At 41.6% G+C, this 25,775-nt stretch overlaps 1 protein-coding gene across 1 annotated transcript in view; it reads left to right on the forward strand.

Moving 5' to 3' along the window:
* Positions 1–25,775, forward strand: part of TEDC1 (tubulin epsilon and delta complex 1) — a 69,895-nt gene that overhangs the window by 33,826 nt on the left and 10,294 nt on the right. The window contains exons 6-7 of the mRNA XM_027658357.1: positions 10,633–10,719; positions 13,724–13,936. Of these exons, the coding sequence (XP_027514158.1) occupies positions 10,633–10,719; positions 13,724–13,936 (300 nt within the window). The remainder of the gene's footprint in view (positions 1–10,632; positions 10,720–13,723; positions 13,937–25,775) is intronic.

Here is a 25,775-nt window from a genome sequence, read left to right on the forward strand (position 1 = left end):
AAATGTTCAACACAATAAAAGTGTTTTGGTTCTCTTAGTGGCAGCGCCTAGATTACCTTTAAAATCCAGAATACTCATTACTTATTGTTGTTTTTCTGGGAAAGGGCTCTCTTGGTTCGGTTCGAAGCTTGGTACCTTGAAGGTTATTGGGAAAAGCTGTTGTATTTTGTTTCTCCTGGCTGTGTACATGGGAACCCCTCCTTACACTGACTGGAGCTGACAGTGCATGCTGTCTTACAAATGAAGTGATTTGGTGGTTGTTATGCATTTCCCGTAGAGGACGAGAGGGGCTACTGAGAAAACAATTTAAAATGGAAATCAAAAAGCTCCGGGTGATTCAGATATAATTTTTCTTTCCCACATGTCATTGCAAGGCAAGAATAAGTGCTAAGAAAGCAAAGAGGCTGTCAGTGACAGCATGTGCTGCCCGCCCCGTGCTGCGTGGCAGGAACAAAGAATGTTATTCCTGCCTTTTTTAATGAGTCACTCCACAGAAGGAGCAGGTAGGCTGCCATGTCATTTTCCTTCTGAAATACTGTAGGCAATTGGTTTTCAGTTCATTTGCTGACATTTGTCACATAAAACACGGTTTGCTGTAGTAGTTATTAAAACATGTTGGAGACAGTGGATCCAGGTACTCATTTGCAAAAATGAGGCAGAACAAGATTCAACCCTTGTCATCTGTGTAAAATTAGGAAGAATTACAGAGGTCAAATGGCTTCAAAGCTGCTTTTAGACAGTGTCTATTTGTAGCTGAGTTTCTGATCCTTGTTAAGAAAGTGAAAGGCTCTGATCAGCTGTGCACTGTTGAAGCAAGAGCAGTCAAAGTGCAAGGTAATGTATATTGGAGTTTCTAAGGCAGATTCAAGTCAATTTTAGAAGGAAAAACTTTGGAAAAAAGTTAAAATACAAATGACTTCCCTTTGAATTCTTTGTGTAGTCTCCTCTTGGAGCAGGCAGTGGACCAGTTGTCTTGGGTGAGGAACTCCTTTCCCAGTTTCCCTGGTCATTCCTGTAGTGGTGGTGCTGGAGGTTTTAATATCCTTCCGGAAACAGTGGGGCTTGGCTTCCAGATCCTGTCTGAAAGACAAGCAAGCATTATCCAGAGCTAAGAAACAGATGCTAGTTGGGATGGAAGTTTAGGCTTGATGACAGGAGAAAAGATACCCGTGGGAGAGTTAATTTAGAGAGGTTCAAGAGGTCAGAAATGTATGGAGTGACTCTCCCTCATGCTGTAGAAAGAAAGAAAGAAGCCTCTGCAGGAGCTAAACTGCTTTGAATTTCAAAAGATGAATATGATCAAAACAATTCTCCTTCCCCACAACTGTCTGTGGCATCAGATGGTTTCTGTTCCTCTGATGCCGGCTGTTACCAGCTGGTTCAGTTCTGCCTGCTCTGGGACAGGCGCTCCCCACCTCTGCAGTCCCCTCGGATCATGCTGCTGGTTCTCTTTCAAAGCAGTGTGGAGTATCCCATCCCAGAAGGAGGCAGAGACAGGTAATTAAAGAGCTTTGAAAAGCAGGTAAGGACAGAGAATGGCCGGTGTTTATGTGTCACTAAAGGAAAATCCTTATATCCTTTTAGCCAGCTTTGTTAGAGATGGGCTGGATTAGTGAGCGGGAGCATGAGTGGAAAACTATGGGACACTGAGCTCAAATTGGTGCCTGGTTGTTAGTGGTGTCCCTCTGGGATCAGCTCTTGGTCCAGTACTGTTTAACATCTTATTCATGGTTTGAATGATGGGATGGAGCACACCACCAGCAAGTGTGCTGGCAAGACCAGACTGGGCACAGCAGTGAATATTCGCTCAGGGGGTCCGAGATGGGCTGGAGAAATGAGAGGAGCCTCGAGAAGCTGATCTAAGGCTGGTGCAAAGGACCAACTATTCCATCTGGGGTGGAATAAACCCCTTGCTGGGAGCTATCTGCTTAATAAGCAGCTTTGAAAAACACCCCACACAGGGGAAACGGAGGGATCCTGTCCCTCTTCCCGGTGCTTGTGAGCCTGATTGCCAAGTGTCTGGTTTGGGCTCCCCAGCATAAGGATGGTGGCACACAGGAGCAAGTCCAGGAAGGCCACTGAGGTGGTCAGAGCTGGAGCATGGGCCAGGCCCTTCTCAGAGGTGCACTTGGACAGGAGAAGGAGCAACAGACACAAGTTGGAACATGAGAAATTCTGGCCAGATAGAAGAGGAAAAAATTCCCGTGAATGTTCAAACTCTGGAACCAGATCCTGGAGAAGGGGTGACATCTGCATTGTTGATGTTCAGGACTTGCTGGGCAGAGCCCTGAGCACATTGCTCTCAGCAGAGGATTGGATTAGAGACCTCCAGAGGTCCCTTCCCACCCTCATGGTTCAGCTCAGCAACTGGCAATGAGACCCTTAGCATGAGACCAGCTTCTTCACTGGCAGGCACTAGCTTATCACCAGCCATGAATCATTTAGTTGTTGAACTTGCTGCCCAATTTCATTTTCCCAGTGCCTCTTCTGAAGGAAGGGTGCTTTATTTTTTTTTTTATTACTCCAGACACATTTAGTGCTAAAATATTTCTTTAGATATTTTTTAAGCAAGGTGGCCTCTGGCTGCAATTAGTGTCCAGTCGGAAGAACTGGAAGCGTTATATAGCAACGCTAAAGCAAATCATTCTACCTCATAGCATTATTACCTTGATCTGAAAATTTCCCCAGGCTGCAATTTGTCACTAATATTGCTTTCAGCTAAACTTATCCATACAAAAAAAAAAAAAAGGATTTAATAGAGCTGCAGTTCTGTAGTTGCCGTCACCATTTTTTTGGTGATGAGTTATTACTTAGTACATTTTACTGACCAAGTTTATAGAGTTCTTGGACCTTGAAAAATGATGCAGTGGTTTATCACAGACTCCATAAATTCTTGGACTACGTAGCAGCAATATCTTAGTCTCCTACACCATAAGAAAGAAGGGTATCTCTGAGGCACGATAGATACATACTGCACTGCTACAAATGCTTGGTTGTGATTGCCAGTGGCAGAACTGATAGAATGATACTGAGCTTCACTGCTGCTTTTGTGCTTTTGCTTGTTTTATGCTGTACTTAACATAATTTGAATGCTGTGACAGTGGCAATGACAGTGACATACTATAATATAGTTCCATGTGAGACAATGCAGCTGGAATTAATAAGCTGGAGAGACAAGGCTGAGGTGCTTTGTCATCAGTTGGCATTAGATTTTTAATTTTTTTTTTTTGTGGAAGTGGTGGGAGCAAGCTACCCTGGCTCGGGTGGTGCTTTGGACCAGCACAGGGAGGCCAGGCAGACTCTGAGGTCCCATACAGTGCTACAGAAAAGCTTGTACCAGCATCATATCTGGTGTCTGTAAGCTGAATGATGAAACTCCCACTTATCAGCTGAGGCTGCTGAGGTGTGAGAGGTGTGTCTTCTATCCACACTTATATCAAAATACCCTGGTCATGCTGCCTCTGAACTTTCTGTGGTAGGAGACTTTGGAGTGAGAGTGGCTCAGTTGCTGACAGTCTTTAGCTAATGGAGTCTGAAGTGGTCTCAGTGGTCCAGCCAAGTTGATTTTAACTGGGGTATTGGACCCTGAAGGAACAAATTAAATATCAGGAAAAAACATTTAGGTAAGGCGCTTTCAAACTCATAACTCATCTCTTGAATTGTGCCTTGAAGCTCACAGTAACCACTAGAGAGTGCAGAGCATCTTTGCTTGTGGAGTCTGTACTGTTGTTGTTTTCATCCAAAAGAGAAATCAGTTATCAGCTTCTAACAGAAAAGGGACCTCAGGCTTGTCACTCTTCTCTTGTGCCAAAATACAGCTGTGGATCAAGTCTGATCCTGAAGTGCCCCAGAGCTATGATGACCTTGTGATCCCTCACTGAGCCTCATGTTGTCCTCCATCCACCTTTGCATCACTTAACCCATCCAGAAAGTCAAGAAAGACAAGACCACTGCACTCTCCAGCCTCGTGCTAGTTAAAGGAGACTACAGTTAAGTTCACACATTGCAATGGCTTTGGCCACAACTGAACTGTTTCTGGAAAGCTAAACTGAACTGAACCCTTTCTCTGGAGGCAAGAATACAGCTCAGATTGGGAGTAGCTTTTTTAATAGCCTTGTAAAATTAAACTTTGTTTGCAATTGGCCCATAATGTTAACTCAGCTCTACTGGCAGGTATTTTTTATTTTTTAAATAACCAAAGAAATAGAGTTATAAAATCAGTTGTTACTCATGCTTTGCAAGAGGTTTTGGATTTGTGGTTCTTTTTAAATGTTTGTTGTTTAATTTAAAGGGCTGTGAAAGAGACTAGCAAGAGAAATGAATTGACATGAGAGACTGTAGCACATTTTAAATTAGTACTTTCTTTAGTCATTAGTGCATATTTTAAAATGTGTGAATATACCTGCATACACAACAGTCTATGATGGCTTGTCAAAGGAGAGCTAGGCTGGGAGGCACTATTCATATCAAGTTGGCAAGCTTAGACTAATCCACATATTGAATAAATGTCTAAATTAATTAAGTAACATGAACATCTGTGATAATTCTGTGTGCTGTTGGATCTCCCAGGGTGGAAGGCATTCTTCTTTGTTTCTTTTTCTGTCTTTGGGTGAGAACTAAATTTTATTTAACATTTCTATATGAGAGAGCTGTCAGGTACTTGGTGTCAGGGCAGACATGGAACACATGCACAGAAAACATATGGCACATGTACATATGGAAATGCTTCTCCTATAACTGGCACTTCTTCTTGGTGTAGTAACATCCCATGTGGAAACACACAGAATCCAGGATATTGGAACTGTTTGGGAGTGTAGTATCAATGCTGAATTCTGAACAGTTTAAGAAGCAAATTAGAAATTGCTTGTTCTTGTTGATTTCTATGTGTGTTTCTGTGGTCTGCTAAAAATATAGGGAAATGTGCAAGTATATGGAGGGGGAAGGAAAAAAATAAGTATGGATAATGCTTTGTTCTGCGTAGAGGAACAGTCTGAATAAAAGCAGAAGAATAATGGTCTTTTTGACATCTGCTACATAGGGGTTCTGGTTGGCAGTAGAATAATAACAGCTGTCAGGCAGTACTGTGATAGAATTTGATGCTTTTCTTTGAAATCTTCTGGCTGATATTTCTCTAAAGTAAATTGTGATTTTTGGTATTTACTGGCTGTGCTTTAACTGAGCTAAAGGTACTTCATACTACCTGAAAATTTGGCTCTTCGGGAATACCAGGTTAGGCACCCAAAATCAGTTGTACCTTAAGGGGAGAAAATGTGTACATTTTCCATTCCGCTATATCTTGATCTTGGCTGTTGAAGTAAAAACTTGCACTTCAGTCTTCTTTTTCATAATGTTTTTTCCCTGTTTTAATGTTCCATTTCCACAGGGAAAATGCCAAGCGGTCCGTTCATTGACCTGTTCCTTTGCAAATGAATGTCATTGGTACATCCCAGTTCATTGCCTGCCACTGTGAAAGCTGTAGTACAACTTTTATCTGCCAAACGCCTCATTTTGTTTGTTTTAAATTCCATTTTCTTTCAGTTGCATTTTAAACAGCTGTTTTCTGAATCCCTCCACAAATAGCAATTATGTTTTATAATGATGATCTTTGTCACTTAAGGCTTTAACTAGCAGTTTGATTTCCTGCTCTCAGCAATGAAAGACTGAGATGGCTCAGTTGAAGTTTGAGCTCCAGGGATATAAAACTGGTGTTGGCGAGTGCAAAAGTCACATACTTTGGTTTAGGTGTTGGAGTTTTTGCACGCGTCCTGGCATCTGGAATTACACTCCTCCACCCAAAGCTCCTGTGTTTTGTATTTTATGTGTTGCTAAAGATCCAAGTCCTGCTTTCCCTTACAGTCTTGCAGCACAAAAAAAAAATACCGTTGCAATTCCAAGAGAGGTGATGCTCAGCACACATAGAAATACCTGCTTCTGGAGCCACAGAGGGCTTTTCCCACTCCCTGCTGGGGTGTCGGTCAAGATCCCTATGGGGTCCATAGCTGGTGCTGGGAGAAGTTCTCATCCACTTCTGTCTTCTAGGTGTCTTTCAGATCCACCTGCCTCATGATGGTTGGGCTGTGGTGCTTCTCCTGCTCTGTCTCAGCCCTCAGCTTTCACAGGCAGAGAGAGATGACTTGAGTAGATCCTTATTTGCCTTGTGGCTAGAGACTGCTTATTGTTCTGTTGGTTTTTGCTCTTCAGCTGCTAGTATTTCACACTACTCCAGCGTGACTTTCTAGTTTTCAGACCTGTTTGTTTTTGCTTTAGCCTTCAAGGGATATATGGCAATGTCTTAAACCAGCTTTGCTTCTGGAAAAATCACAGTGTGGAACTGAATCTTGGAGCACTAGAGTGTGTCCACCTACGGTGTTTTTTTCTGTCCCAACCTGAGTTGTTTGTGATACTGAGATCTTCTCTGGGTTTTTTTTGGTGAAGGCAATCTCAAAACTTTGCCCCACTGAAGAGCAATTGGGGCAGTGTGTGACGTTTTAAACTGAATGCAATCCACCTAACAGCCTGCCTGCCGAGAGGCTCTTATTTGTCAAGGTTTAAGTGTTTTTTTCGGTAAGGGAGTTTTGTACTGATGGAGGTGAAGCTGTGTTGAATTTGTTTGTTTCATCTGATGCTTGGTTAGGTCTCTAAATCCTTAATCCCAGTAATGGTTTACTTCTGGTAATGTAAATTGAGTAACTCTCATGAACGTTTACTGCTTTCTTTGCATTTTTTGGAGTGAACTTCTCCACTTACCTTTTGTGGTTGTTAGGTATTCAGAACTAGGATTCAGATTACCAAAATTCACATTTAATAAAACCATTTCCTATTAAACAAATAAAGTTATTAAATAGTCTTGACGGTTCCCCCTATAAGCCTTCATACTAAACCAACCCTGTCTCAAGCCTGGAGTAATACTCCAGAGATGCTGGCCTTTGGAGTGAGGTTTGCAGTGCTCAGAAGTCCAGTGCAAGTTTTCTGTCTACAGACATATGTGAATAGGTGATGAATCAGCAGTAGTTTGTCTCTGAGCCAAGAAACATAATTTATGGCTGTAAGACCATTTTTTTTCTGTCTAACAATAAAATGATTTTCTGAACATTTAGGCAGAGCAATTTTTGATTAAAAATACTTTTGCCAGTGGTGTGGTAGTTGAATTATGATTTGTGGGCATCGGAGATTAAGTACTTGTTGTGGGGAGCTCTCTGGAACTAAGCCTGTGAAAAGGGTGCATTATGCTGCAAATTATGAAATATTGATTTCTGTAACAGTCTACAGGCATCAATGAATTTTGTAATATGCTAGTAAATAATATGAAAGAGATTAATATCTCAAGAGCAAAAGTAATTACAAATGTGTTTAAATGGCATATGCGTTAGATTCATGGATACTGAAGAAGTTTCAACTTTGACCTCTTGTTGAGTACCACAGAATGGGTAGGGTTGGGTTGGAGGGGACCACTGGAGGCCATCTAGTCCAAACTCCTACTCAGAGAGGGTCCCCTGGAGCACATCAGGTTTGTGTCCAGATGGCTTTTGACCATCTCCAGGGAAGTATCCAAAACTGCCTAGAAGATCTTGTCAACTCGGACTTTTGCAGCCGAAGTTCCCAGAGCTTCCTGAGGCCTGTGATCTGTGTTGGATGCTGGATGTTTGGCTTTGGAGATCACAGCCACATGCCAGAGGAAGCGAGGCGTATTCTTTACAAAGCTGGCATTCTTCTGCATCACTCTGAGGTTTCCTGGCAGCCTGCTCTGAAGCAGCTCAGTTAAGCACAGTTTACCCTCTATAGCAAAGCTGTTGCTTGCACCAGGGATGGTTTCTTTATAATGGTTTAAAGAAGTCGTTACTGCAAAGTGTTTGCTCTCAGCATTCATTATGAAATTGCTTCTCCACAGAGATTAGCAATTTGAATTTGTCATTACTTTTTCTCTCAGTGTAAATATTTTAGAGCAATAACTTCCTCCAGAAGAATGAAGGAAATGGATTTTGTTGTCTTAATTTTGTGTAGAGGGAAAGACATTTTTCAAACATTATCCTTAAGCATCACTTAGATCCATGTGATGCACATTTCTGATTTGCTGCCTTGCTTTGTTCATGAGACAAAATTAATGCTTTTCTACAGACTTCAGTCTTTAAATTTCATTAGGAGGGATGATAACATCTGGGTCCTTAGGTCACTGAAAATGGTCAGCCAGCTTTAGTTATAGCTTATGAATTTTTTTTTTTACATTTTGAGGGGTTTATCTAGTAGAAGAACTGCTTATTGCATATGTGTGAACTCTTGTTGGTACTAAATGAACAAGAAAAGGAACTGTATTGGGGGGAAATGCAGAGGTACAGTTTGGGCCTTGGTTTCCACAGTTGCAGATACAACTGAAATACCAACTCTGGTGTGACTTTCAGTGAGTGACCTAAGAAAATGTACACCATTGACCTCAAAGTCACAAAAAACATAGCTTAGTTAAAGAACAAGAAATGCTTGTGAGAGGCTTGAGTAAAGGATGGGGGTGGGGGAAGGAAGCTGTCTGATAGAGATGTTCATTCCTGAGTGCAGGTAAGTCTGAGTGAAAGTCTGTCACGCCTGGGTCATATGGAGACTGTCCTTGTCTGCATGCAGTCACAAGGCATGCAGACATACATCCCTTCCCAGCCTTGAATATTTATTTGCTTTTATGATTTTAACTAAGATATCTCAAGGATATTTGTAGTACATTAGTTTTTATTGTGTTCTGCTTTATTCTCTGTGTTGCAATAACATCAAAGTCTTGCAAGGCCCATATAAAGGATGGCAGAGGATATTGTCATTCAGGAACAGTGCCTAAAGTCCTTCGGGGTAGAAACTCAAATGTTGGCTATTGCAGGCTTGCCTAAGGCTGCCAGGGTGTATTTCTTCTAGGTTGGAAACTGTCCTAGGATGAGCAGTGCAGTGATCCCATTACTGATTTAAGGCTGAAACAATCTGGGACACAGTTGCTGGCCTGATATTTCTGAGGGTGGTAATACCTTAGTGAAAGGTGAGGATGCTGTGGGTAGCTGAATCAGATGAATGCTTTCAAATGAGCTGTTCAAGTTTTGTATAACTAATGGAGCAGTTAAAAAAAAAATAAAGGCAACAAAACGCTCCCAAATGCAAAAGATCCTGAAGGGTTTGAGATTAGGAGACTGCTCAGAAAGCTTTGATTATTGTTAAGGTCAGTTAACTCCAACATATCCTTTACAGGTTTGGTGAAGTTTCAGAACCACATCCTTCCAGTTGTGGTGTGAAAGCAAGTGGCAGTGGCATATGGTGCTTCTAACATTCAGGCTCAAAATGAAAGACTCCCCATTCCAACCCTCAGCCCTCTTTAACCGTAATAAGACATGTTCATAGTGCAGTCACACACAGCTTGTGAGCACATTACAAAGCTACTTTAAAATCAGGCAACTTACCTGTTGCCTGAATATTTAATCAACTTTTTGTCTGGGCTTTATTGCCAGCATCAGATCCCATAATGTAAACCATTTGTGCTGTAGATATACCTATGAAAAGAAAAGTAGAAAAGAAAAAGAAGGAGATAGAAACCCATTCTTCCACCTTTTATATCCCAGCTGAGCTTGAAACTAGCAGTCATTAAGCATAATGCCAAGTGTCAGTTGTGCAAACAAATGTGTAATAATTGTATTTTGGATGCAACAGTGTTTTAGAGGAAACTGCTTATAATTTCCAGCAGTTACTCTTGCAAAGTGCATTCCTTTCTTTGGGTCCTTTATCTTCAAGTTATATCTGCAGAATAAAATTGCAAAGTCAACTCATGCTTTGCAGTTACTTAAATTAGGTGATGTAGTAAACTCAACAAAGCTAGCAGAAGACAGTTATCTGTATAAGGTGGATTCAAGTAGTACTGATCTGATCCTTATCATTTTCTTTGAGGCCGTAGTTTTATCTGTGTCATCTTAAAAAGTTGTCTTTGGTGTCAGATTGGTGCTAAAATTGGTCATTTCAAATATGCATCCAGTACCAAAATTGTTAAATCTGATAAACTTTGATTTATACCTAATTTGTTCACCCTATCGTTCTTTCCAAGAACTTTCGTTTTACTGCTATATAAATATTTAGTCTTGGAATGTTTCCTCCATATATGTGTGTTATGTATATATTCGTGAAAAAATAATAATTCATGTACCTAGAATGTAGGTAATGTCTCTTTCAAGTGCTCTCAGGAGGGTTTCCTCATGCAGCAGATCAGACAGTTTATCACATTTTTAGTGCTATTTCAGAGCAAAGGGGTAGTTGGGGTAAAAGTACTTTTGGATAAACACAGCTTATTTTGGTAGTCAAGAAACATAGAAGATTTGAAGATGGTCATGCACCTAATTATATATCAGAACTATGTCTCTTTGATCCCTCAAAACAATATGGAAACTCGCAAATATGCACAGAAAAACTGATTAAGTTTGTACATTTGGACTGAGGGTGATGCTGAGAAAAGTGTTTCACATCATGTTTCCCCAGCTGGTTTTACAGTGTCCTTGTAAAGCAACCCAGTGCTGTCCCATGTACCACTCACTCTTTTTGTACTTCAGACCAAATATACATTTCATTTAGTTCTCAGGTGACCAATGTTACCTTATTTCCTTTCCTTTGTCTCCTTTCCTCTAGCTTATACAGCTTTTGGAGTCTGAAACCATGCAACTAGAAGCCTTTCTGGAGTGGAAGCAACTGGAACCAGTTTATTGGCAGTGGATGGTAATGAATCAAACTGATTTTGAAATGTGCAACTTTCTTGACTCTAACATAGCTAACTATGTCCAAAGGCCCCTTTCCACAAAATAAATGTTGCAAACCAACTGTTCAACAGCATTTGAGATAAAGTCAAAAAGCCTTTGGTAAAGTAATGTTTTCTTAGTTTTCTTTTGTTCCTGTTTTCTTCTGTAGGACTCACCCAGCTAAGCTGAGGAATTGCAGAACAGAATGGCAGAATTTCATATAGTTAACACAAATGTAAACGTCTGATCTTCATCTTGTTAATAGTTTTCGAACATAGCAATCACACATTTTCTTCAAATTAAATGGCTTTTCAGGAGAGGACCTCTAAGGTTTATTGCGGTCTTGAGAATAACTAAATTTGCAAGCAGCTGATATTGAAAACAACTTCATTTTTCCCAGCCAAATAGTGTGTTGACATTGCTGATTTCCCCTTGAACTGTGTTGAATGATCATAAGAAAATCAATAAGCCTCTCTCTCTGTGCATCTTAGGATTTCTCAAGTAAGTGCAAATGATGCCATCCATCTCACTTCTCTCTATGACTTTTGCCCGTTCGCTGTTGCTGAAATAATTCTTTAGAGCACCACATTACAAAATTTTCATAATCAGTGAGCTGGCTGGTAATTGCCCATACGCCTCCTTCTACACTAAAATCAAGGCACAGGGCAGTGTAAAATTACCTCACTTGAAAGATGCTTCTAACTGCTGTTAGTTCTCTAATGGCTTTTGCTTTACAAGTTTACCATCTTAACGTTTTTTTGGAAGGGATCAAGACTAGCATAGGCCTGGCTCCCAATAGGCAAAATATAACTGCAAGTGTTATGGCCAAAATATCTGCCTTTGGCATGTTGCACGGTGTGGGGAGTGATAGGGAACTTCCTGGAGTTAAGTCCTAAATAAATACTTGAAAAAAAATCAACTGACCAGCACATCTTTTTAAATTATTCAATATGCTGGATGGTGAATTTGCCTTTTGTTTCACTGGTGGTTGTTCCCAGATGCAGTAGGATGTATGGAAATGAGATTGCTTTGAAAATACACTAGTTTTCACTTTCCCCTTAACCTGTGTTTTGCACTGCTGGTCTGATGGATGGGATGGTTCTTGCATAGCTACTGCCAGGTCTTCCTGATGGTTGTGGGCAGGAGCATGACAGAGCATGATATCACTGCAGTAATTATAGAATATCCTGAGTTGGAAGGGACCCAGAGGGATCATTGAGTCCAAATCCTGGCCCTGCATAGGACAACACCAAGAACAACACTGTGTGCCTGACAGCATTATCCAAATGTTAATGTGACTTCAAAATTTTGTCATTTAATGAATTTAAAATATGAACAAAAAACGCCTCCAAAATGCAACAAAACCAAAAAAGCTTTGTTTTACTCCCATGCAGTTTGTTATCCTGTCAGTGTCCCCCCATGTCTGTGTTCTCCTGAGCTGGGCCTTGGTCAGCATGAGCTGCTGGCCTCAGTGATGCTTTGTGCCAGTTTGCAATGCTGATGCTTGCTGAGAAAGGAGGTTTTGTAGGGTATCTTATGTCATTCTTAGCTGTCTTATGAAGTTTTTTTCTTGTATGAGCCTAAAAATCTCTTGCTGTGAATTAAGCCAGAGTTTTTAACCTACCTTCAGAGAAAAGAGAGAAAGAGGCAAAAAAATAAAAATTCTCATCCTCTTTATAGCAATCTTTTATATAAGTGAAGACTGTTAGCATGTCACTGCCTTCCCAGTCCCTGTTTCTAGGCCAAGCAAAAGTTCTGATGTCTTTATGTCTCTTTGTAGGCCATTCTTCCAAACTTGTGATAGTTGTTGCTGCTCTCATATAGGACTTTCCCTCCCCTTTGTCTGTGTTTAATTTCAGGTGCCTCACCTGTGTGTCAGTGTTACAGTCATTGCTCTTTTATCACAGAGACTTGTGTTTATACTTGCTAACATGGTACTTGACTTTAGCAGTGTGATATTGATGACTTCTGGCTTTCTGATCTCATCCAGCAGTGTTGCTGCTGAGCCAGTAATTATGCAGTTGGTTTTTCCTCACCTGTGTGTAGACCATGCTGTTCAACTGCTGAATTTCCTCTCAGTGTTTTTAAATTACTTCTTCAATTACTAAAGATAATTCTGAATGCAAATTATGTCCTTAGAAGCGATTATGACTTCTCCTATTTAATGTCTTCTTGATAGTGGTATGGAAATAAATATTTAATACTCTGTGAGTGAGGCCTGGCTCCTTTAGTTGTGCTGTGCTACCCTGGCTTGAAAACTGTGTGTTTCTACACAGTCTGTGCACCAGAGTGAATATATGCATTTCAAGGACTCTGAAGGTTTTGTTTATTTGGTTGTGGTTTGGTGGTTTTTGTTTTTTTTTTTTTTTGAGTATTTGAAATATCAGTTGCTATCTTGGAAGGCACTTGCAGAATTAATTATCAAGTCAGCTAAATGGTCATGATCAGCTAGAGCTGACAGCTCCTTACCAGCCTGGAGCAGGGATCTCTTGGGGTTCCTCAACTTGTGGAGTTTTCCATGAGCACAAGTGATCCCATGGGTGTTACAGCTTGCTGTGCCACGTATCAGGTGAGGCTCTCCTGTACAGTGTAAGCACTTACCTCCTTCCTGATCATCACTTTGTTACAAAAAGCCATAGAAGTGCATCCAGCCTCAGAGTTTGAGAGGAAAGGCATATCTAGAGCTGCTGCAGTACTAATCACCTCCATCTCATGAGTGTTACTTCATGCTTTAAAGCAGTGGAGAGTAGCTGACTGTGCAGTGCTTTTTAAAATAAGCTAGGTTAGCAACATAAGTTTTCTGTTAACGTGGAAATGTGTTACAGTGAACTGAGGGGGTTCTCTCTTAAAATAACTCTGAAATTGTGGAGCAACTGTGTATTGAGATGGCAGCAGTGAATTCCTAGTTATGAATTAGCAGGAAGATGGGGGGGGGAACCATTTTAGCTCCTGCTGAAAAGTAACTTTTATTGTTTTGCCTTTAGGAAACTGTGTTGGATAATATGGCTGAAGAGGGAAATATGTGCAAGTCCCAGGACACTCATGTCGAGAAAAGAAGGCTGCCAGAGCTGACCTCCTGCTGCCCCTGGGCTGACAATCTGACTGGGCAAATTGACAGATTATCCAGAGATCTAATGACTCTCCAAGACCAACTGCATAAGCTTGTAGCCCACAGAAAGGCTGCATGGTGTGAGAAGGTGAGGCTTCAGGTGGTGTTCATGATCACTAGTGATTCCTAAGATCATTCCTCTCTCTTTGGCCCATTCTGGGGCAGCCTCCCTGTTGCTGCTCTGTGTCAACCTTGCTGCAGTCACAATGTCAGATCTGTGGTTACTTGTCTGTTTATGCCCACAGCATGCCAAGTGCTCTTTCAAACACAAAGTAGGCATCTGTCCCAGAGAGGCAGCATGCTGAAACAAAACAAGTGTTCTTTTGGAAAGGAAGGTTTCAAAGGAGAGGAGAAGAGAGGGGAGAGGAGGGGAGGAAGAAGGAGATCATGGCAGCCCCCAGAGGGGATAGATGCAGTGGGCTGAAAGCAGTAATGATTATAGTGAGAAAATAAAGAAAGGTATTCACAAGGAAAGAAGGGTGGGAGAGGCCAGAGCTTGTCATCTTTCACTGAATTAGGAGTCTTTGAAATGTCTGATGGGGGAAGGAATAAGAGGGATTTGAAACCTGTGAAGTGAGAGAAGAGACTAGGCATAAGATTTGATGGAAGAACAGACTGGCTGTGGGAGGCTGGCTGTGGAGGAAAGCAGGTGATATGAAGGAAGTGTACATGGTATTCGCTGTCATAAGGATGGGGAGATACTGGGAAGCACCCGAAGGGAGTGGTGGGGCATAAATAAAGGAGATGTTAATGTAGATGTAAAAGGTGAATCTGAATATGTTGGCACAAGGAGAAATTACAGTGAGGATACGGGCATAAAAAAACTAATGAGGAGAGAGTCACAGAATCACAGAATCAACCGGGTTGGGAAAGACCTACGAGATCATCAAGTCCAACCCTTGATCCAACACTGCCATGGTTACCCGACCATGGCACTGAGTGCAACACCCGGTCTCATCTTAAAAACCTCCAGGGATGGTGAATCCACCACCTCCCTGGGCAGCCCATTCCAATGTCTAATTACTCTCTCCATAAAAAATGTCTCACCCCGCTCTCACTGCCATGCCTGTTCGCCACGCTCTGGGTCACTGCACTCCCTGCAGCACTTTAAATCTCCTGAAAATGACCTCGGCTCCACTCCCTGATCAGCTGATTAGGCCTCTTAGGGCAGCTGGGCTGAGCTGGGCTGAGAGGAGGGTGCCAGAGAATTTATGATACGTCTGGTTGGAGAAAAAGTGAAAGAAACAGTTTGGGCAGATGGAGCAGTAGCAAAATTGCTGTTTCACTATTTTGTGTCTGTATTAACTCAGGAGAGCCTTTTTTTGCTTGAGGTGTTAGACTTCTTTCTTTTCGAGAGAGGGGGGAGTATGTGCTTTTAGATTGAAGTGTTGGTAGACAGGATTGTAGATGAGCTGACAAAATGAAGATGGCAGGTTGTCAGATCAAGAAGTATTTGCCCAAGAGTTCAAAACAGGTCTGGCGTGGAAAAAGTGTATGGAGAGCTAATCACTCTCTTCCACTGTAAGGAAAAGGAACTAATTAGGATCAGTTGGACTGGGACAGGCCCAAGGAGCTGCTGCTTCACACAGAGTACAAAAACTCTTCCCACGGGGCACTGTGGATATAAGCAGTGTACACGGATTTGAAAATGTTGTACACATTCTTGGAAGTTGAAATCCATCAAAGACTATAAAATATGCAGATAAAAATTACAACCTTACGAGTTAGCGGGAGAACAAATCGTTGCAGGCTGTGGGAATATTCTGAGGAAGTATCTCCATATATTTGCCTTTGTCTTACAGTATTCTCTAGGCACTTGTGTCGATCACTGTCAGAGATGGGGTACTGGACTAGGCAGATCTCCAGTATCATCAGATTTGGTTGCTTCTGTAGCAAAACGGACGTGACTGTTGTGGGACAACTCAGACCTAGAATTCTAAAAATAAAATTTGCAGTGTGTGATTTCTAAAGCAAAATATGCTTGGACTTCTCTTATATATATAACACTATATATGCTGTTAAATATGATGTTAGATATTATGTAATATCACACTGAAATTTTTTTATGCTTAAAAAATTTAAGTGCAAAAAGATTTAACTGATGATTTCTTGTTTGAAATAGATGCACTGATTGGATTTGAATAATGGTTGGTCATGTTCCAGTGTTTCTGAGATTCTGTGGGTATCATGGGTTTGCAACTGGGTAGTAGATGGAGTGCACTTTAAGCGTGTTGTTAAAAGGATGGATTATCGCAAATGCCTCCTCTTCTACATGCCCTAAAACAGAATTGTTTTGTAATGCTACATGACAGCATTTTTTGGAATGCTGGGGGTCAGACGACTCTCCATCAATCCTCTTCATATCAGGCCTTCCTTTGCATAGTGTTGCTGCTTATGTGATGCTTTTTGCCTGTGGTCTGTCTTTTTTCCCTGCAGCCAGGCTGCTTGCTGAATGCAGGCTCCTCTATCAATTGGATGTTTCTGACCCCTTCAGTCTTTTCCCTGGAGAAATAAGCTTATCAAATCTTTCCTTCTGTATTATTTTTTTAATCAAACAAAGAGAAGATACAGTGGTGGCTAAAGTCATTATCACTGACTTTGTATCTTGCAGTACTGAGACATCTGGAAATTATCTTGGCTCTTACAGGCATGCCCAGCTGAGGTGTAGTGCAGTTTATTACAGCTCTTGTGTCCACTACCTTGTACTTCACAAAGAACATGATAATCCACAGAGTATTTGTCTCTTTACCAGTGGGGCTGATGCCTGTGCTAGGCAACCGGGTAGAAACTGTTCTGAACAACAGAATTGAGGGCACAGCATTCAATGTGATATACTGGGGAAGAGACGGCACAGTTTTTTTTTGCAGAGAGGAGCCATGACTCTCAAATCTGTTGGAGCTCTCTGAAGGGACCAGCAAGCATGTGGGCATGGGCGGTTGGATCGATGTCGTTTAATTGCATTTACAAATGGTATTTGATAAAGTCCCTTTCTGAAAAGATTCCCAACAAAAATAAACTACCCATGTGATTGTCTTTCATCTTTCCCTTGGGCAAACAGCAAAGCAGGAGGTGGAGAGGAGGGGGCTGTGATGGGTTTGTGGAGGTGGTCACTGGTGCGGTCTCATAGCCCTGTACCACTGCTCTGGGAAAGGACCTGTATGGGGAGGTGCCCAAGTGGAGAGGGGAGATTAAATCCCTGAGAGCACCTGAAGGAAAACAGCAAAGGATTATTGAGGGTCCTTGTACTGAGTGGTGAAGTGGTAAAATGTCAGATGAAATTGCGTGGGGATGAATTTAAGAAAGTGCATCTGAAGGGAGGATCATAATTTTACATGTGTTTCTTCTGATTGTCTTGGCACATGAATGAGCTCTGTGGAAATGTCAGTGGTCAGAAATAGTAAACTGAATCCTAAGAAACTGTTAGGAAAGCAGAAGAAAGCAAAACTTAAAATATTCCCATCTGTTTTTGGAATGCCATGTGCAGTGCTAGTCCCATTCATAAATAAATAAAAAGGTGGTTGAGCTGAGAAGGCACAGGGAGGGGATGTAGTGATGACCCAAGTTGTGAAAGGGTTTCTCTGTGAGGAAACTTACCTAGGCTGGGCTCCTTGCACGAGGAGAGAATGAAGAGGGATATTACAATGGAGCAGGAGGAGACAGGTTTTTTTCTGTTCTTCTGATGCTCCTTGGTTTTCATGAGGCATGAACCTAGAGGGAATTGCTGGACAAATTAATGAAGAAAAAAGTCATTGTTAGAAATATGGAAAGTACTCTATGTTCAGAAAAGACTTTCAACCATAAGCTACTGGAGTTTAGGAAGTTGTGTCTTTAAGTGAGGTATTGTTCCATATTTGTCTATTCCTAAACTTATTCCCTAGTTATTTGCTATGACTATTGAAGACAGTGCTGTGTTAGATGGAGCTTTGATCTAATCAGGTACAGTTCCTCTTTCCTCATATCCATTGTTGAGCATCACCACTGAGGAGAGAAATTAGGGAGAGTGCAGAAGACAAAAATGAAAATAAGTCTGAAATGTAAGGTCTTCGGAAGATCTTTGTGTTAAAAATGGCAAGACTAAGGTGAGGTATATGATTCTTTGTTCTTTTTTTCCTCCCTATATCCTCAGTGAATGGGACAAGAATGTGTGTAAATCACAACACAGAGATTCTAATTAGATACTAGGAAAAATTAGATACTTAGGAAAAATTCCTAATATCCAGGGCAGAGAAACATTGGGAGTAGGTTGTCTGGTGAGCTGTGAAGTTTCCATTCTTGGACCCTGCATAAACCAGGTTATCAAGTATCTGTCAGGGGTGGCTCAATAACAGTTGGACCTGCGCTAAGACTGTGGATTTGGCTTGAAAATCTGTTGAAGTGTCTTTAATTTATGAAAGCCTGCAATTGATTGATTTGTTTATTTTGGACTGTGTGGAGGTATTTCAGATGTGTTACTCATTGCTATGCCATGATGCCTGGTTTGCACCACTAAACAACTGCTTATGATTCAAGATGTGGTTTCAGGGGCAATGTGTCTGTTTGTTGTAAGTTTGGTCATTTGCACACTGTGAGTCTGATAATTAAAACTATCAATCTTAAATCTCTTAAAATTAAGAAACTTTTTAGTTATTTTGTTTCTTTGCTTGTTTCCTTATTTCCTTTTGTTTGTTTCTGCCTGCCCCCAACAGTTTCTTTGGTTATGTGCTTGGAATGACCCTGAAACCCTTTCCCCTTTCAGGGATGTTCAGTTGAAGACATTTGAATGTTACAATAGGATTTGGTGATTTTTGAAATCCTGATTAATATGACATTTTAACTGATATCCATCTCTAGGCAGCAACGTGTTCAGTAACTTGAAGGAGGAGAAAAGGTATATGAGAGAGGTGTGATCTGAATATGGGGCTTTCTTACTGTTAGCTTTGTTCTTTTCTGTGCAGTGCTGGGCAAATAATCATAATTTCTTTGGTGACATTTTGGGGATCTGTAAACTATCAAAAAGTGGAGGAAAATGGTTAAGCTTTAAGAATGTTTCTCCTCTCAGAAACAAACTTAACTGTGAGAGATGAAATCTCCTATTTCCAGAAGAGCAATTGTTTGTTTACTTTTTCCTTTCTGAATATTTCATGTTATCTGTTCCTCACTTAGAGGGGAGAATTTGATTTCAGTCTTCGTTAAACATTTGGCATTCACAAGCTGGAATATGGAGTATTTGACTCCAAATGGTAATGGTTTCAGTTTTCATCACATATGCTTATACCATTCTGAGCCTTTGTTGAAACTTGGGATATTGTATCCTGGGATCCTCTGTGTTCACTAGCATTTAAAAGCAAGCCAGACTCCTTTGAGATGACAATATGATGGGATGGAGCTTGCTCATGCATACACCTCTGGAGCACGTACCAGAAAGGCTTAGAGTCATTAATCTGAGCTTGAACATGCTCTTTTCACACTAGAGTTCTCCCTAGAAATACTGGTGGCTGTGCTTGTGTGCTTGGCTGATGGTGTGTCCAAGTACCCTGAGTTGAGCCCATACCAGACCTCCTTAATGACAGTGGAAGAGCACTGAAAACTACATTCTGTCTTTGGTTCTGTATTTTTCTCCTGATTGATCACCTCCCCCTCCATTCAGTAACCTCTAACCTTCCCAAACTGTTGCACCCACAGCCTGGATAGGGATAGGAGAGTACAGGGCTTCCTCATTTCAGAAGAAATGCCCTTTGAATTCGTAGTGTGTTAGGGAGGGGCTGTATGGAACTGGGATGTTTTGTTTCTTTCAGGGGAGAAGGAGGGTGCAGGGGTGTCAGGAATGGCCTGGGACACCCCAATGAGTGGAGGTGGTGAGGACTGAAACACAGAGGCATTTTCTCTCCATCCCAAGAGTTCTGTGATTCACTCAAAACTTTTTGCCACTGCCAGCTCATTGCAGAATGCTGCTGGAGCAGCATAGAGTCTAATAAAAAGATCTTTTTTCTAAGGATCTTACATTTCTAAAAGACAAAATAGTTTTTGATGCATTTTGACTTAAGTCTTCAATATTTGAAGTTGGGAAGCAGCTGCAGAGGCTGATGCTGAAACATAGTCCTACATCCTTCTGGTTTTGGTTGGGGTTTTTTCTTACCGAAATTGAGTTGAATTTTATCTATTCGGGCAAGTGCACTTCCAAAGTTTTTCTTTGTGACTTACAGTGAATCAGAGAGGAGGGTGAGGAGCTGTGGGTCCCTAGTAGCCACTCCTAGTGTTTGCTGGCTGTACTGTGGCTAACCTGCATGAAGATAAAGGCATGTGCAGTATGTATGTGGGTGGGGAAAGTATAAATTCTAGTTACTGTCTCCGCCATGTGAATGTTGAGGAGCACTGGTGGGGCTGGACTGCCTCCTGGTGTGCTACTTTTCCTCTTGCACTGGTGTGGGGCTGGATTGTTTCTTCTGCCTTAAACCAGGGACTTGTGGCAGAGACAGCTGAGCTCTCACTGAAGAACTCTCTGAGGCTTGTCAAAAACTTTTTTTTCTTTTTTTTTTAAGCAAACTGTTCCCATTTCATCTTTGCTATTGCTGCTGCTTATTCTAGTTCTCTGGGCTTTCAGCTAATATGAAGATGTTAGTGTAGTGAGTAGTTAATTATCCAGGCTGTCTGGGGTGGAGGAAGTGGAGGAGTGGTAGGGAATGGTTCAGTGCTGGTGTATTTCCTCAGTCAGCATATTCCCTTCTCCGGTCCCAGAGCATTTCTGTGTTCCACTTTGTATTTGCAAACCTCCATCTGGAGCACCAAGCAGCTGTCAGTGGAGCTTCTCATGCGAAAAGAAACTGAAGAATTAGCAAGACCACAGGAGCAGCTTTTGGAAGTGCATGGTTGGCTGGGCCCAGATGCCTGGGTAGGGAGAGGAAACCCACAGAGATCATCCGAAACATCCATCAAAGGGAGCAGTGGAGGACATGGACAGGAGGATGGCAAGGGGGGACAAGGCTAATGGCTCTTGCGTGTAGTTCTTATTTAGTTAAATGCAGGATTAAATTTGCAGCTGATGGAATTGCCATGGTATTAGCAGATTTAGGTTACTAGAAGTCATGAATCTGCTCTAAATAGTAGGAAGTAAATCCTGATCTTTGTGTTCACTCTTTGCTCGTGTATTTTCCTGCATTGGTTTATTTGTCACTCCTCAGTATTCCTAGCAGGAGATCTGAGGCTTCTTGGTTTTGGTAAGTGCCTGTAGAGATCCAAGTGATTGTTCATGAAGGACAGTGTGCTGTCTTGTGATGGAAGGAGAAAAGGAGTCATCTCTCTGTGTCAGTTCTCTGTTTGACAGCAGGATCTAACATCTGCTTTAGCCCTGAAGCCCCTAGGGAGCCTGGTTTAAGGCTGGTATCCATGTGGAAAGTTACTGCAGATGAGCAGAGCTGGGAGATTTTTGAAAGACTTTAGCTCGCTTATGAGAACTGTGTGTAGGTTGGCAAGGCTTGAGTAGTCAATGTTAAGCTTGCAGCATACAAAGGGTTGAAAAAGATAAGTATTTATTCTTGGTTTGCAGATGCAACTTGCTTCACAGATTGCTGAATAAGTGCTGAACTGCGTGACAGAGAGAGACACTCTATGTACCAGTGGCTAAATCAGCAAACTGATTTCAAACACACACAAAAACTGTAACTGAAAATAAATTACCTAGCCTGACATTTTTCATGGGGCTTATATATGCTGAAAAACTCCAGCTCCTTAGGGCAGAGAGAAACATTAAAAACTTGAGTGCTGTCTCCTGTTTTGTGTGCAGAACTCTGGGGTTTGAAATAGGCGTGGGTGAAAGGTTTGCTCAGTTCCCAGAAGATTCTGTTTTCCCTTCCTTTGCCAAAATGCAGAATGTTTGCTCAGGTGACAGGAACAGTTAAAGTTAAATAACCAGTGTTAATATTTTACTCGCATTATTTACGAAGATGTTGGATACTGACCAAGGCAATGAAACATGTAGTACATGCAGCTGGAGAATTATACTCCAATAAATTATAGATGAGCTTTATTTAACGATAAACCATAAAAAAACCCCGTTGCATTGAGAAAATGTGTTTTGTAGCCACTGTAAATGTTTTAGTGCATTTTAAAGAAATAAGTGTAGCACTTAGGTTGTCACAGTAAAAGCACACAATAAAACAAGGATGAAGACTAGGAATGCCTGTAGGGTCAGATGCACAAGGTGTGTAAGGTCCCAGCATTGCCTTTATCATTCAAATGTGAAAAGCTTGGAGGCTGGTGTGTGGGATTTGAGGTACCAGCAACCACAAAGTTGATAGATTTGAAGACTGTCTTGCAAGTGGTGAGCCACTGCAACAAACCTTGTCCTCCACAAGGGCAGTCCCTTGGGGGTAGAGCTAATTCTGGCTGACAGAGGCCGTGCCAAACACCATAGCCAGTGGCTGTGTTTTAGATAGCTCTGCCTGAAACACTATTAGTGTGCTTTACTGAACCTTTCAGAGTGGGTTTTGGGGACAGTAACTTCCAGGAGGTAGCTGGCTTGCCTTGCACCTCTAGGCAAGCTGTCAGCATGGGTTCCCCCTCTGCCAGCAGGAGTTAGTCATTGCCTGCTTTGCAGCACTGCTTGTTTTTTTGGAGAGTTGACAGAGGTGTTTTTAGAAGGACTGTTTGTATTCATGCATTCAAAGCTTAACTTTGTTTCCTTTTATTCTTGAAACCTTGGCCTTGTTCTCTCAGTCGTCTGCCTGAAATCAAGGGTACTTGATCAGAAGAGGAAAAAGTATCCAACTGGTTTCTGTGTCTTTGTCCCTTGTGCTTTTAGAAGAGCTGACATAAAAGTAAGTCTGTAATTTGGTGTTGTCACATACTTTCTTTCCAGCCAGAGATGCATCTAAATAAAGCTTTAGTACACTTCTGAGCTCAGAACTCACCGCTTTCAGCTCTTCCTCTTACTGGCTCTCTCAAAACCCTGAGACCTGTTTGATTTCTCTCCTTGCAGGGTAGCTGTCAGGCCTGGCCTTTGACTGCTAAAAGAGTCACAGTGGCCATTCAAGCAGCTTCACATCCACCTACAGCTGCTACTCACCATCAGATGGTGAGATAATAAGAGAAACTGCTGAATGCACTTCTCTGCTTTTTCACTGAGACACTGAAAAAACGTTTTCAGTAGACGAATCTCTATCTGGGAGTCAAAGTTCTTTTGCCTCCTGCTATAGCTGTGGATAGGCTGGGCTACTGGAGTGACCTTTGCTGCTCTGGATGCACTGCTCCTGCCTCCCCCAAAAGCAGGGAGAAGAACTGCAGGGCAGGGTGCTGGTGGAGGTTCTGCAGTGGTCATGCAAAGCCCCTGAAGGGGACAAGGAAGTGTTTTCTGACTGAAAACCAAAACGGTTTGGGGGTGAAGAAATTCCCTAAAAGTTGGGAGGGGTGGTTGGGTTTTTTTGTACTTTTTACTTAAGAAAAAACCTTTTCTGAAAATTTGTATGACTAGGTGGTAATGCTTTCCTCTCATCTCTGTATTTAGGAGTGGTTTGCATCAACATTCCTTGTTTTGGCTGTCTATACAGGGACTACATTGCTTGAATTTGTTTCCCATCCTGTTCTCCGAAAGCAGGGTGATATAGAGAAGTGCAAGGCACAAGCAGCACTCTTTCTGAAGGGGTTACTTTTATGTTGCACAGTGATGAAGGTCTTCTTAAAACAAAGTGGGACCCTCCAAGCCTCTGCAAGCCACTTAGATCTGAGATGATCTATCATCAGTGTTTGTCTCTGCTGCCCAAGATAAAAGTTTGGTAGAACAAATTGAAAAGTAAGTGAGCAATTTATTATACGAAGCAATACTTGTCTGTTGCCTTCCTTTGTAATTTGTAGTTGTCAGGGTCTTTTTCAAAATAGCCCTGCAGCTTTTCTGCAAGTGTCTGAATTACTTACATATTCTGGGTTCTGTATCATATATTTTCACTATGTGCCTGTTACTACTTCCATTTGTGTAATCTTGTAATTAAATTCAAGGATTTGGGAAAGTCTAGAGATAAAACTACAGTTAAAAAGAAATGCATTATGAAAGGCTGGAATGTTAGAATGAAACTTTTTTAATTACTGCAAAATGCTGAAGATTTCTAATTTGGAGAGGGAAGTAGGTGTTTTTCTCTTATTCCCTGTGGTCTGCATTCAGAATTGTGTGGCATATAGGACTTTCACAAGTATGAACTGTGTCTTCTTGTAGCTGATGGTAAAGAATCTGGAAGTTTGATATTCCTGCTTGGAGCTGTCCCACTTCCTTAGAGCAGTGGCAGCCTTCTTGGGAAGAAGCTGTAAAGTTTTGGATGAGCTCTTGGCTCCAGAGCACAGTGATTCTGATCATCTTCTTGTATGCTCTTGCTGAAGCTTCATATCTGCTCTTTTTGTGCTGGAATCCTCTTCAGGTGAACAGAGGTGATGCAGAAGTTTCTTTGAGGACCTTTATTATTTTAAGATTTGTCCCTGTCTGGTTCTGCAGAGTTGTTGCAACAGCATAACATTTTTGACTCCCATCTATTTTTTTTATTTTATTTCAGTTGTTCTCCTCAAAAGTTAACCAGTGGAAAAGCAAATTACATGTGCCAAAAGCTCAGGCACAGAGAGTACAAAAATATCATAGAATAGAATCGTGGAATCATGGAATTGCTTAGATTGGAAAAAACCCACTAAGATTGTCAAGTCCAACCCAGCACTGCCACGCACACCACTAAACTGCATCCCTTAGTGCCACATCTACACATCTACATGTCCTTTAAATCCCTTTAAATCCCTCCAGGGATGGTGACTCAACCACTTCCCTGGGCAGCCTGTTCCAGCATTTGACAACCCTTTCCATGAAGTAATTTTTCCTAATATCCAACATAAACCTCCCCTGGCACAGCTTGAGGCTGTTTCCTCTTGTCCTGTCGCTAGTTACCTGGGACAAGAGACCAACCTCCACCTGTCTACAGCCTCCTTTCAGGTAGTTGTGTAGAACAATAAGGTCTCCCCTGAGTCAGGATACATTTTTATAGCTTTGTGGAGGAGGAATGTGTCTCAGGAGGCTTTCAGCATAGCTGCCTGAGTTCTGGGCTGTATGCCTCAGGTATGTCCTTAAGCAATCCAACCTAGAGGCTATCCTTGAAGGAGCTGCCTCTGTGCATCTCTTTTAGGGTAGACCAATGCAACTCCAGCACAGGAGGAGAGCTGGGTGAAGCCCTCACTGTAAGCAAGTCTGCTCACACAGGCTCACGGTGCAGCTGTCATAGAGTTCAGTTGCTCTGAGGCCAAAGAGGATTAATTTCCCCTTGGCTTTGCCTGTGTCATAGTTATTTGTAAGCTCAGCACACAGGCAATGCTTTTATCAGTCGTGAGCTTTTGCGTTGATATTTGGAGGTATATTTGTATTTTGCTGGTAAAGTCCCTGAAAAATCTTAATGTTGTTCTTTCCTGTTTTCCTAATCCCATATACTTTTTCTTTATATTAAGCTAAATTGACTTTTCTGACTTCCATCAGTGTGTTTAGATACATGAGTCTTAAATACAGACCTAGTGGAATATCTTAAAAAAAAAAAACAAACCAAAAACAAGAACAAAGCAAAAAGCCCTCAAAACAAACCAAACAAAGCCAACAAAAATATGTTATCCTTTCAGAGAAGAAGAGGTCACTCCTCTTTATGAAATTCTGTCATCTAGATGCTTTAATTAACATCTAACTTTCCATTACTGTGCTTCCTTGCTATCTAAAAGCTTTCCATTGGAGAACAGTGTGGATGTTGATCTGAAGGCTTAGGAAGTGCTTTGCAGCATTGGATGTATAATTGAAACAGAGCAGCAGTGCCCTGCCAGACTGTGACAGCCCTTTCTGTCAGATGCAGCTATGTATGTTCTGGGTATTAAAACTTATTTGTAGTTTCTTCTCAGAGGACTCCTCCCCCAGTTAAAAGATCTATTCCTAGATAAAATAGGTACCT

The sequence above is a fragment of the Corapipo altera genome, unplaced genomic scaffold, assembly GCF_003945725.1.
Source record: "Corapipo altera isolate COAL_440 unplaced genomic scaffold, ASM394572v1 79, whole genome shotgun sequence".
Taxonomy (NCBI): Eukaryota; Metazoa; Chordata; class Aves; order Passeriformes; family Pipridae; genus Corapipo; species Corapipo altera.